The sequence below is a fragment of the Ambystoma mexicanum genome, chromosome 3q (genome assembly GCF_040938575.1).
Source record: "Ambystoma mexicanum isolate Mex_15411 chromosome 3q, UKY_AmexF1_1, whole genome shotgun sequence".
NCBI lineage: Eukaryota > Metazoa > Chordata > Amphibia > Caudata > Ambystomatidae > Ambystoma > Ambystoma mexicanum.
Genome location: NC_090926.1, coordinates 384,905,379 through 384,918,919, shown reverse-complemented (window position 1 = coordinate 384,918,919; position 13,541 = coordinate 384,905,379). Strand labels below are relative to the sequence as shown.

Genomic DNA, 13,541 nt, shown 5'->3' with positions numbered 1-13,541 from the left:
GAGACTAATGTGTTGCAATTACTCACCCCCCCACCCTCTCTAATTTTCTCAGATGAATAGCTGGGTGGTCTAGGGATCACTGGAGGTTGGTTTTCCAGCTGTAGAATCCAGTGAGCGGTGCACAGGAGTTGCGAGTCCAGGGATTCTTTCTGTCTGGTCCAGAAGCAGCGTGCAACCTTTGGCGATGGAAAAATGCAGCAAGCACTGATGCAGACCTTCAGGACACTTCAAGACTGGGTGAGTAGCGCTCCACCGACTGCCACTGCACACGGGCGACAGCAGGCGTCCTTCCAGTCACGGTTGAAGACCTTCCAGAGCAGGATTCCTTGAGGCTGGGAATTAGTCAGGAAGGCGGTTTACAATGTAAGCTGGCGACCACTGACCAACCGGCTGCAAACTCTGAACCGTGACGGTTCTAGCCAGGTAGCCCACTGGAGAGCGGGGTAGTCTAGGGACACTTCCAAAGGCCCCGGGCAGCTGGATCCTGAAACACGTTGAGACTGGTTAGTCCCACCAGTCCAGGGGTTGAAGCACTGTACTGGGCCTTCACAAATCAGCTAGGCCAACAGGGCTTCACCAGGCCAAATGCAGGAAGGGATGGTGGGTCTCTTCAGGAGTCTTCCTTGGATCTTCATTCGCCTGTTCTACGCAGGATTCCTGGCTCATACGCTGATCTGAAGAAATGGTTGCAGGAGTCCTCTTCCATTCCAAAATCCACCCTGGAAGCAAGTCCAAGCCCACCAATTGTAAGGATTTGCACCATTCAAACAGCCAGTGGTGGTCCAATCTGGGACTACTGTGGGGTTTCACCTCTGTTCCGCACCCAGAACTTTAGGTTCCAGGAACTTGGAATGAACTGTGCCACCCAAGCACACACAGGCATCACTAGCCCGCAAGTGCATGACCTTGTATGGGATTTCCTGGCCTGACCAGGCAGGAAGGGGGCAGACACCAATATGGCCAAAAATCTTGTGACGAGGCCAATTTAGGACACTAGCCACATTCAAGTAGCCATGTGTGGTAAGCGTGAATGTGCACACTACAAATAACGCAAACATTGTAAAAATATCATAGCTGCCATTAGCTTGTCTTTAGGCACATACAAAAGTAACCAATAATCTCAAGTGTAAAACACTAGGGTGATACAAAAGTATCCCAGATGCTGTGTGCACTGTTAAAACATTACCAAAAGGGTAATGGGTAAAAAAGACAAAAGGGAAACAGTTTCCCAGTAGTGATGGTCTGAAGGATTGATCATTTTCCCCATAACAAAATGAGCAAAAGGCAAGTGGAGTGAAGCTGCAGGCTTCACTTTCCTGTAAAGTCAGGACAGGTTCAAAAAACAAAAAGTTTGTGGGGGCCAATGGAACTGCAGACGGAAAGTTCCTCATAGGGAGATCTTTCCTAACGTATGTCTGCTTTTGCATGAAGGGAAGCTGTGCTGGGCCTGCTCCTGTGTTCTTCTGAAGATCGCCTGTCGCCGCCTGACCGTGGTGACGCCCGTTTCAACACATCTTCAATCCCTGGAGGTGTCCTAAGGTGGTCTGTCCTACAGAAGTGTTCATTGTTCCTCATTTCCAGCTGCCTGGAACCGATGCCGAAGCCTCCCGAATGACCGAAACTAAATCTCTCGCCGAAAGAGACCAAGCACAGAAGAGTGTGTCGCCAACTGATTCTGGAACAGCAGCAGCTGTCTCTAGAAAAAAATCTGAGTCGACCGGGGGTGGGGGAGGGCGTAGGAGTTTACGTTTACATACTGTTTGTCCCACCCCTTTCACTCCATAAGGTTACGTGGTTGTACCTGTCCTTAAAGCACCCTATTCTGACTTTGGTCGGTGGAGGCCTGTTCAAGGAACCCTTCCAAAGGACTGGGATTTAGGGATTCTACTTTCCTTAAGCATAGTGGCCCTTGGAGAACCCAGAGTTGGGGGGTAAGTCAGTCTGCATACCGGTTTCTGTCCAACTCGCCTTCCCTTCCTCAAACACACACTTTTCCCATTGGGTGCATAATGGGGTAAAGTGCGGTCCCGACTCACTCTTATCTGACTTTGGTGGTGGCACCTGGGTCAAGGATCCTTTTCTAGGACTTAACTAGAGTGTTGGGATTGAGTTTGAGTCCTTACCTGATTTAAAAAAAAAAAACAAAAGAAATCGTATTAACCATAACCACTGGCACTACCACTCTTTATAAACCTACCTAAAATATATCTACTTTGAAACTGGTGACCTTTGGGCATAAGGCACCAAACCATCTTGGGGTTGGACTTTAAGTGCTAGGGAAGCTGTCCTGGGATAATTTCAAAGTGTTCTTTGTATTTCGACTGCATCTGAGTATTTGCCTGTATTACACTGGTAATTGAATCAAATGCTATTGAACGTATACATCTGTTTTGTAAGTGTTGGTGTGACAGATTTGACTAAAGGTTTTACTTGTTTAGTTTATATTTTAAAGGCCTGATAAACCACTGTATATTTGATACTTGCCCATCAAAATAAAAGTATTGTTGTTGCTCCGTGTGGACTCATTATAGCCCTCGACCACTCTTGCATCCTTCATGAGACTAAGTCTTGACTGCTCAGCTACCTTAACTTGATTGGGCTAACCTCTGCGTCTTCCCTGTTTAACATGATGGGTTGGCCTCCCAAAATCCTCCCGCAGGGCTGATTTTGGAAGTCGCTTCACATTCCAGTGTTGTGGGTGTCCATTGCAGACCTGTACACAACCAGCCTTGAACTGTGACTCCTTTGGCAGTTCCCGCCAGAGCTCCACTTTGCGAAATCTGTGAACGTTATTGGTGAACAGGAGCAGTCCTATAAAGAGAATAACTGAGTCTTGCAGTAAGAGTATTTGGGAATAAATCGGCTGACGATTCTCTAAAGATACTGTTGGACTTTGCAAGACGCTAAAAACATTTAGGCAGCTTGTTTTTTTCCTTTTTGATTACATTTGGAAAATTGTGCTAACTTTTTTTTTTTTTTTAATTTTCTAGTTCTGTTCACAGCACAGCTTCTATTAAGAATACATTCCTATAAATATATTGTGTGGACGCTTACCCTGACCCCAATGCCCTTTTAAAGTGGCTTCTGTACGCTTATCAAATCTGCTCTTTCTGAAGATAATACCCTGGCATACCAACCTACTTGGTATGCCAGGGTATTATCTGGAGTTTAGAGATGGACCTTTGACAAATCTCCTTAACATCTGGTCCTGGCAAAAGCTTCACTATTGGTGTGCAAGAGACATGACTCTTTGAAGGAAATCTTCATCACAATTTCTTGGGCTACTCCTCATGCCCCCCTCTTCTTTTTTTTTTTTTTTTATTTTTACTTTTTTTTTTTCTTTCAAACTTTTTTTTTCAAACACTATGCAATAGATTTGAATACCAGGCGGACGCCAAGTATCAGTTGGGCAAATCTCCATGGGCGCTTGAAAGTTGTAATGTTTCTGGAAAAAGCTTTTCTTGTGGGGCACTTTTAAATCCCCACAGTATGGAGGAAAGGGGATTGGGCAGAAGTTACTCACTCACCCTAGTGACTATCCTAGTCCATAGTTCGTTTTCATCCATCCTACTCACTGTCTCCTCCAAGTTGCCAGTGTCGCACAGTTGAGATGGGGAGCAATTTCAATGGAGGGCTGTGCTGGATTGAGTGGTGTCTGCATTCGCCCAGCATTATTTGACTTCTGTGCAGCTTGTGCCTGCCCCATCCCTTTTCTGGGTATAGAGGAACCAAAGACTAGGGAGTGGCAGGTGCAAAAGTTACTTCAGTGTGTGACTTTTTCTCAACATAGACAGGTGGTGTTGTCTTTTAAAACCTGCAAAGCTCCCTGCAACCTTCAGTTTTATATATACACAGCTAGTATTTATGGAGAGACTTCTCTTACCACACGTTTTGGCATGCCAGTAAAACAATTCTGCTTTTTTTTGTTTGTTTTGTAACCTCTATGGGCTCTCGTTTTCCCAGCAGATGCTAAAGCATTGCCAAGCAGCAAGTTCATTAATGCCAACTCTACCCTCAAAACTGGAAGTGGCGAAGAAGAAAGGACTGCTGGAAAGTCAAAAACCAAAGTAAGTCTTCCCACTCATGTTGCTTTGCAATGATGGCTAGAACTGTGTGACACAGTAGATTGTTACATTCATTTTGTTTGTGTGAACAGATGAGCAAGCGATAGTCCGTTGGTTTATGGTGAGACAACATGCTGCACCACTGTTTTTATCTTGTTTCGAATGGATCGTGTCCTCCAACGTATTCCTCATCTTGGACATATGTTGTCCAGCTTCAGCTGCTTCGGAAAACTTTTTCAGGGGGGGCACCTTGTGTCGATGGTGTCGGGGTCCCTGTCCCTTGAAGGCCTCCGTTGAGGGTGACATCATCTGATATATATATATATATATATATATATAGCACGCACGGCGCCTGTTGGCCTCGGTTCTGGTTTTCCGCAAATGTGTTTGTATTTGAGTAGATTTCTGTGCGTTGTTTTCAAAAACCTTCCGAGATCTCATCTTCTACTCATCGACTTCTCAGTCCGGTTTTAAAAAATGTGAGGACTGCGGTTCGAAAATGTCCAGCACCGACCCGCATCGGATCTGCCTGTGGTGCCACGGAGAGGGCCACAATGTGACTGTGTTCCAAGTGCCAGGCCATGACGGGAAATGCCTTGAGGGAACGTAGGGGAAAATATAAGGTAGGCAGAGTTTCCATTCCCCCGAAGTACCGGCCTGCCGGTCTTTCGACCGATGAGTCGCAATATAACTCTCCTCGGTGGAAGAAGGCCAAGTGGACTCGCTCTAGAAGCGGTTCCCGCCATTCCTCTTCATATTCGCGGAGGTTGTGGTGCAGACACTGCCGGTCGCCTTCCCCGACGTCTTCATCAGGCGACTCGCCTGCCAGAGTGGCATGCCAGTCAAAGAAGTAGACTACTGATTTTCCAAGAAAAAAATGCTCAATGTTTCAGAAGCAGGGTTGTCCAGCCTCGCTTTCCGTGGAAGCCGCGAAGGAGAGGTCTCGGCCGAAAAATTGGGCGCCCTCGAGCCCGGTTGAAAGACTTGATCCTAGTCGAGGCCTCGCGTTCTCGATCAGAGAAAAAGTCTAAGGATCATTCGAGACTGGGTGAGAGGTCGAGGTCGTCGACTCCTTCGAATTCCTTCGAAGGAATCGACGCCGTTGGTGTCTATGAAGCCCATCGGGTCATTGACTCCTCTTAGACCAGTGTTAGGCAAGATTGTATGCAGTACCCTTTGGGTGCACTACAACAACCCTGACCTCCTGGCAATAGGAACCCAACCTTTGGTATAAGCTTGTACTACACAGGTTGGTAGCGTGTTGAGCAGCCGGGCTCCTCTCGAGGGGTCGATGTGAGCTGTAGGGGAGTTGGAGATTCACAGTGACAATTATTCAAATAAACACTTACACACAAGGTTTCTTGAATAAACATTTAATAATTTATAAGTCAGTTGGAGTAAGCCTTCTTCAGAAGGGAGCAATAGAACAGTAACACTCAAATACACTTCAGAAATGCACCCTCTTAATATTTCTAAATCAGTAAGTACTCTTTTGGGATGGCCCACAGACACTACCTACACCCTCAGGTGACTTTAACAATTAGGTGCTGGGGACATTAATATATCACTGTTGCATTTAGAACTCGAGTTAAGATTTTGTCAGATTATTATGACACCACAAGAGATCTCACAAATATTTCTTAAAGCGGGTAAGTACTTTTGTAAACCCCCAATACAAAGTTAGTTAACCTTTTCCTGGAAGGAAGACCCAACACATTCAGAGGGAAGAAGAGTCCTTCAGTGAGCCAGGCTAAGCCAAAGTCAATTTGAGCAAAAGTCTACGTGAAACTGAAGCACTTCTCGGAGGTAGGTAATAGACTTGCACAATGTTTTAAAAGTCTTTGTAGATGCAAAAATTCAAAGTAGGGCCACAAGCTGATTAGGCTTATGAGGTAAAGAAGCTGGTTGCAACTCTACAAATGGAACCAAGCAAGTCTCCAACGAGGACAAGTGGCTACACAACAAGAGGTAAGTTCTCTTAGACTTTACAGTACTTTTAGGTTGAAGAAAAAGTGCAGAGATGACTTCTGTTCCTGTGCAGCTCTGCAGATCTCACTGTTCCTGGGCCTCAGTCGTGGGACAAGAGGGAGGATTTCTGGGGACTGGGCACAGCTCGCTACTGGCAATCTTGAAACAAGTGGCACTTTGGTATTTCAGTTCCTCGTGTCTACCGAATAGCAGCACTGCGGTTCCCGGCTGTTGAGATGGGCTTTCCTTGCATCTTGGGTCCCGCACTCTATTTAGGGGGCTCAGTCAGTCCTGCTTCCTGGGAGTCCGGAGGATCTTCCTGGAGCTCTTGTCAAGCTTAAAAGCAACGCACAGTCAGCCGGCCAATCACCTAAGAGTGCATTTGGGTCTCCAGCACAGGGAGTTTCTGGCACCTCATTCATGTAAACCCCACCACCCCCACCGCCCCACCTGCAACCACCAGACACCCTGGAGCCAGAGGCAGGATTCACTCCAAGAAATGGTGAAAAAAGAAGGGTGGGGTGGGGAGGGGGGGGTGTGTATCATTTTGTTGATGCACCACGGTAGTTAAAAGTAAACCACTGCCACCAGCCACTCGGTGAGGAAAGGGTAACATAAAAATGTTACATGAGAAGCTGGACAAAGGGGCTACTAAGTAACCCCTCCAGCACCCTATTGTAAGATGGTAAGATGGTGTGTGTGCGGGGTCTAGACAATTACAATTGTAAGTCAATTTCACTTTACTGCCCTTGGAAACAGTAGTTTATCCAAGAGAAGGTAGTTAAACCTTTGGGAAATCGGAAAGACTTCCCTGTGCCACTGCATTGAAGGTGCTGTGTGACACAATGTAAACTATGATGCCCATCGAATTTGTCGGTCTCCACAACCAAAATAAACAAGAGTTCAAAATCCCATTAAAATACATGAGTGGGAAAAGGGTCTTACTCTCTCCAAGTAAAAGTCCCCAAAATCCAGCAACATTGCTGGGGGTCTGTAAGGTAGAGGTAATTGGCAAATTTCTGCGAATTCTCCCTAACCATCGATGCCTTCGACGCCAGGGTCGACATCAACATAATTGACACCGGCTGTGCCTCTTTGGCTGCCACAGCCGCTGGAGACCAGTGTTCCTCAAAAAAAGGCGCTGGCTAAGACCAAGTCGGCGCCATTGAATCCGCTGGGTTCCAGACCAGATAAATGTACTCCCCTTCCGAAGGATTTCTTCATGGCTATTACTTCAATTTTTGAGGAGGATGAGCATACAGATGAGGAGGATGCCCCGTTTGGGCTACAGTATGGTACCCCGAATGTTCCCGAGTTGGATTTAGGACCTTTGTGAATCTTTGCACAATGCCAGTGGCATTGACACCACCTGAATTGGAATTCGGCAGACCTGAACCTGGGGAGCATGCAGACTCCTCATACAAACAACTGATATCTAAAATTGTGGAATACTTGGGTTGGTCAAGACCTCCGGTACATTATGATCAGGATGATCATACGGGCATCATGGACAAGGGTCCAGCCACTGATCCAATGTTACCCTTCCATACGGCACTTCAGAAAAGGGTGGCAAGGAATTGGGATTCCCCGAAATCAAATCCAGCAGTTGACATTTCTTGCAAAGAAATACCTCCCATCCAGTAGCGACCCCGGCTACCTGTCCACGCACCCCACTCCTGAGTCTGGTGGTCCAGGCAGCTACGGCTACCTCGAGCGGCGTACCCTAGCATCCCTCCTGATAGGGATGAGATAAGCGCATGGATGGATGGATGGGCGCGGGAAGTATTCTCTGCAGGGAGTATGGCCTTGAAATCAGCCAACTCCATGTGTGCGCTTGCAACACTTTTGGAGTGCATTGCTATGGTGGCAGAGCATATTCCCGAAGGGATGGAAAGGGACGTGTTCCTGGCTATTGGCCATGAAACCATGTGTGTCCCTTCAGTCTTGGTTAGACTCTGCGGACAGCATCAGGTTCATGCCTACAAGCACTATGATGCGCAGGTTTGCGCAGTTGTGGAAGTCTGGTTTTGCACCTGCTGTGCAGGCTCGGCTTCTCAACATACTTTTTTACGGGGTCTCCTCTTTTTGGCAATAAGGCTGACGAGAGCCTTGAGGTTGCAGACCTTTAAGGCGGCTGCCAAATGTTTAGGTGCCGCTCTTAGGCAACCTCAGCCTTTTCGTGCTAGCGGACAACCTTGGAGGGGTAGATCTTTTCGCTTCTACTCCCCGTTTGGAAGGGCGAGAGGAATGGCTAATCAAAGAGGCCAAAGGACAGGTCCTCGTGGTGGACAAGGTCGATTTGCCAAGCCATCTCACGCAGCAGCCTCTGTTCATCGGCCACTGCAAATGCGGCTTCAAAACCACTGAGGGCTTGAATCACAAGTCCCTAGTGGGGGCGGGGAGGCCAGGCTGTCTCAGCATTTGGAAGAATGGTGAGACATTACTTCTGATGCTTGGGCTCTAGAACCAATAGTCCATGGTTACTGCCTTCCCTTTCTAAAGAAGCCCCAGGACAATCCACCAGGGAAACAATTCTATGAAGGTTCCAGATCCGCTCCTTGGGCAGGAAATGTTGACCCTGCTAGAGAAAGGTGCTATTGAACCAGTGACTGTAGCAGAGAGGAACAAGGGTTGGTATTGTCCCTATTTTTTGATTCCCAAAAAGAATACAGCACTGAGATACTTGAACAAGTTCCTCAGGAAAGAAAAGTTCAAAGTCACCTTCTCAGATCCTTCAGGCTCTCCAGGATTGGTTGGTGTCATTGGACCTTTAGGATGCTTATTTTCATCTGCCAATTAATCTCAAGCACAGGAAATACCTGAGGTTCGCGGTTGGCAGCTTGCACTATCAGTTTCGAGTCCTGCAATTTGGGTTGATCTCCATGCAAGGGTTTTCACGAAACTGATGGCTGTGGTGGCAGCAAGTCTCGGGAGTGGGTGGATTCACGTCTATCCCGATCTGGACGATTGGCTGATCAGGTCACGTTCTCCCAACAAGTCTGGGATCTCAATGTTGCCTGCCACTTTCTTCAGACTGGGCTTATCACTCAATTACAGGAAGTCCCATATGACACCTTCACAGAAGCTCGCATACATGGGAGCTGTACTAGACACATCCTTAGAGGAAGTGCTCGAGACATTCTTCAGATGGTAAAACAATTTCAGAATGACACACATTGTTCCGGCCTTCGGCCTCATGGCATCCAGCATTGTTCTGGTGCCGGAGGCCCGACTGAGGATGAGATCCCCTCAATGGGCTCTAAGAACTCAATGGTCCCAATTCTCAGGAATTATGTCGGACTGTCTTCAGATTCTGACCAGAGTCTCACGGGATCTTCTGTGGTGGGCCTACGAAGAAAATATTCTGAAGGGAGAGCCTTTTTGGCAACAATGGCCGGAGATAACGGTAGTGACGGACGCCTCACTTACGGGGTGGGGAGCCCATCAGCGGTTGTTGGTCTCCATTGGAGTCCAAACTGCACATCAATCTTTTGGAGCTGAGAGCAATCAGACTAGCTCTCAGGGCTTTTCTGCCATCTGTCAGAGGAAAGAATGTCCTGATAATGACAGACAACGCTGTGGCCATGCACTACCTCAACAAGAGAGGTGGTGTATGGTCACTACCTCCTGTGTAGAGAGGCAATGCAACTCTGGTACTGGGCTATTCAAGAAGGAATGTACCTCTCAGCGGTTCACCTGGCCGGAGAGAACACTGCAGCGGATGCTCTGAGCAGGCAGAGAAGTCTCCCACGAGTGGGAACTAGCTCAGGAAGTCCTTCAAGAGATCTTCAACCTTTGGGGAACCCCTCAAGTGAATTGTTGCGACCAGTGTCAACCAGAATTGTGAGCAGTACTGCTCAAGGGAATTTCCTCTGAGAGGAGCTCTAGGAGACGTGTTTGTTCGTGGTGGATTGGGAATTTTCACTGCTGTATGACTTTCCTCCAGTCCCTGTCATTCCTCATGTACTCGGGAGGTTGCGAAGGTTCAGGAAACGCATGATCCTAATTGCCCTGGATTGGGCCAGGAGGACGTGGTACCCGACCTTCTGGATATGTCCATCTGTCCTCCGATGCGCCTTCCACAAAGAGAACCTTGTCTCACAAGATTTTGGCCAGAAGGCCAGCAACTAAATCTGTGCTGTTGGAATACGTTTTTGACTGGTGCAGAGCAAAGAATGTTGATCATTTTCAGTGTGCTACTCCAGATGTTTTGTCCTTTTTGCTTTTGTTAGCACGTACAAATCTTCAGGTTGGCACCATTGGCTACTTGGCAGCACTATCCATCTATAAGCGTTCGTCAGAGGAATGCCCCTATTTCAAGATTCCGCTGGTGACTCAATTTCTGAAAGGGCTTACTAATGTGTTCCCGCCATCTCCTTTTTAAGGTTTTGGTTTGGGACCTCAACTTGGTTTTAAAGTTTCTAATGTGTGCCCCATTTGAACCGTTGCACCCATGTCCTTTAAGGCAATCCTATTGGTTGCTATTACATCTGCACGTATAGTGAGCGAATTGCATGCACGTGCTTCCAAGCCACCTTTTACTATATTCCACAAGGACAAGATTGTGTTAAGGGTGAACCCCTCCTTCTTGCCTAAGGTTGTCTGACTTCCATTTACGTCAGATTGTGCTGCCAGCTTTTTACCCTCCTCCTAGTAAAAAAGAGGAACGACTCAATAGGCTGAACCCTAGGAGAGCGTATAAGCTTTTACATAACCAGAATGGCTAAATTGAGAGTGGATGACCAGCTCCCTTTTTTTTTAAAAAAAAAAAAAAAAAAAATTTTAGGGTGTACAGGGCACAAATGGTGGCTGGCTGTTACTAAACGGACATTATTTCGGTGGATCATTCTAGCCATCTCTGAATGATACAGATTGGAAGGCAAGGACCCTCCTGAGGGTTTACGTGCTCATTCCACCAGGGGCAAGGCTACATCTACAGCCCTTCAAAGGGTTGTCCCTATAAAGAACATTTGCGATGCTGCTACGTGGTCCTCTATACACAAGTTTACAAAGCATTGTTCGCTGGATGCTTCTCATACTCAAGATGTCGCTTTTGGTAAGGCGGTCCTTTATTCCGCCATCTAAAAATACAACTTGTTGAATATGAAAATTCTACTCCCTCCGCCACTCAAAGAAACTGCTTAGAGAGTCTGTCAAAGATAAGGAATACATTGGAGGACACAATCTATTTGAAGAACGTGTTACTTACCAACTGGTAACTTTCTTTTGACTGGATGTTCCTCCAACGTATTCCTCATTGCTCTCCCTATGTAGAATTTTCCCATGCTATTACAGCTGTCGTTCCAACAAGGCGGAGTACTGTCATGCAGTCGTTATGGGCTTCACAAGGAACAGGGGTGCAGGGGGGAAACAGAACTGAGGCCAACGGGCGCCGTGCGCGCTATATATAACATTGGATGACATCACCCTCGACGGAGGCCTTTGAGGGACATGGACTCGACGCAGGGCGCCCTATGCTGAAAGTTTTTTCTGAAGCTGGACAACATATGTCAAAGATGAGGAATACGTTGGAGGAACATCCAGTTGAAAGAACGTTACTAGTTGCTAAGTAAATTGTTCTTGTATAAGTATGTTTCATTATATTTTGATGTAGGTGAAAAATATAACCTCTGCAAGCAAATCTTCCAACTCTGTTCTGAGTACACCTGTCAGCAAAGCCACCTCAGCTAAATTGAATGGGAGTAAAGACAGCACCCCTGGCACAGCTGTCTCCATCCCAAAGAAAGTTAGCAAAAGCAGCAGTGAAGAATCCTCTGACGATAGCGTGGATGAGCCATCTGGGGCAACTAAGAAACCAATTTCTAACCATGGTAAGAATCCTGAATCTTTTTCTGTGAGGTAACTTCCTTACCCAGGCAATTGTGACTCTTGCTGTATTCTTTCCATTGCACGGTGGAAGTTTGGATACAGTGAATGTTGGTTCCATCAAGCATAGATGCCATATGGCCAAAGTTCACTTATACTTCAACTTCAATCCTCTTGCCTTCTCTTGAGCCTGTGACTGTCATGGGACAGCTTGATAATGTAGCTATAGTGGTGATGCCATCTTTCATATGTTAATGCTGTGGAAATGAATTGCACACTTGCGTTCTGCACATGTAGGCTTTTTTTAAACCTCAATAACCCAATCCGCTACCTCAAGCAACACCCACCCTGCCTGGCTTACCTATGTCACCTTTCCTTTTGCTCTGCTGTGACTGCATAGTGTTGAAATGGTGGGCGATTTATATTTAGGTGGCCTTTTGCCAGTCAACATGTTGCATACTTAAGTCCTGCTGAATAATGGGTCATAACCAGGCTGTTTAAGAGAAGTTGCATTGTAGCACGCAACTGCTACTTAAAATGCACACGTGCAATACAGAATACAAACCTACATGTTCCCTTAGGAAGTATGGGGAGATTTTTTGGAAGTCCAGTTTTATTATAGTTACTGGCTAAATTACAAGTTCTGAAAGTACAAATGCGCTCATAAATCGCTAGGTTGACAGGGCCATAATCGGTAGTGTGTTGGCCCAGTATGGTTATCTATAATGTGCACCAAACCCAAGGGTATCGGGGCGCAACAGTTACAGGAAATGCAAAGCTTAGGTTACAGTTTTACAGTTAGACAATGTAAACAGCAGGTATTGTATGCAGTAACCCTCAGGGAGACTACACCAATATTTTCCTCTTGGTATTAGGTAACCCACCTATTGGTATAAGTATGTACTACACAAGTTGGTAGAGTGACTGAGCAGCCAGACTTATCTCAAGAGGGCTAAATGTGAGCTGTAGAGCTGTAGCATTGAAATCCACATATACAAGTATCTAATAACACTAAAACTCAAGGTTTTCTAGTAAAATTATTATTGAAGTCATTTTTTTTAAATGACCATTTTTTAAAAAGGGCAATATGCAACAATAAAAATATACTTCGTAACGTGTTCTTGGAATCAAGCTAGGCAAGTAGATATTCGTTAGATATGCTTCGTAAACACTTCCTACACCCTGGGGTGACTTAAATTAGTAGGACAGTATTGGCATTTTTATATCACTTTTGTACTTCGTAAAATTCTGAGGTTGTGAAAAGGGCAGGGTTAATGGAAGGAAAAAGGTTAACAGGTTCTCGTAGCATGTGACCACTTTTACAATCCCCCAATGAAGTCCAGATGGAAACTTCGGCCAGCAATAACCGTTTCAAACAAGTTACCACCAATGAGGGACAGCAATCAGTCAATGGGACAGAAGAGTCTTCAGGAAGCCAGGACAGCCGAAGTCAATCTGAACATTGTCTATGGAGCTGAGGCAATTCTTAGATAGCACACAAGTCTTGCACAAAGTTGGAGTTTGTTGTAGAAAATCACTGTTGGGCTGTTTCACCTGTGAAAAGTTAGTTAGAATAACTCTAGAAAGGCAGCTACTGCACAGCTCAACAGACGAGCAATCTACAGACAAAGAGGTAAGTACCCCTTAGAACAGTACATTAGGTTAGGATAAGAGGATCCAGCT

The 13,541-nt window shown here is 46.2% G+C and overlaps 1 protein-coding gene across 4 annotated transcripts in view; it reads left to right on the top strand.

Moving 5' to 3' along the window:
• TCOF1 (treacle ribosome biogenesis factor 1) overlaps window positions 1-13,541 on the top strand; it is a 926,286-nt gene that overhangs the window by 118,271 nt on the left and 794,474 nt on the right. For 3 of the 4 annotated variants that reach the window (XM_069654046.1, XM_069654047.1, XM_069654048.1), the window contains exons 4-5: window positions 3,964-4,067; window positions 11,647-11,863. In XM_069654046.1, the coding sequence (XP_069510147.1) occupies window positions 3,964-4,067; window positions 11,647-11,863 (321 nt within the window). The remainder of the gene's footprint in view (window positions 1-3,963; window positions 4,068-11,646; window positions 11,864-13,541) is intronic. The other variant, XM_069654045.1, reaches the window with a different exon arrangement.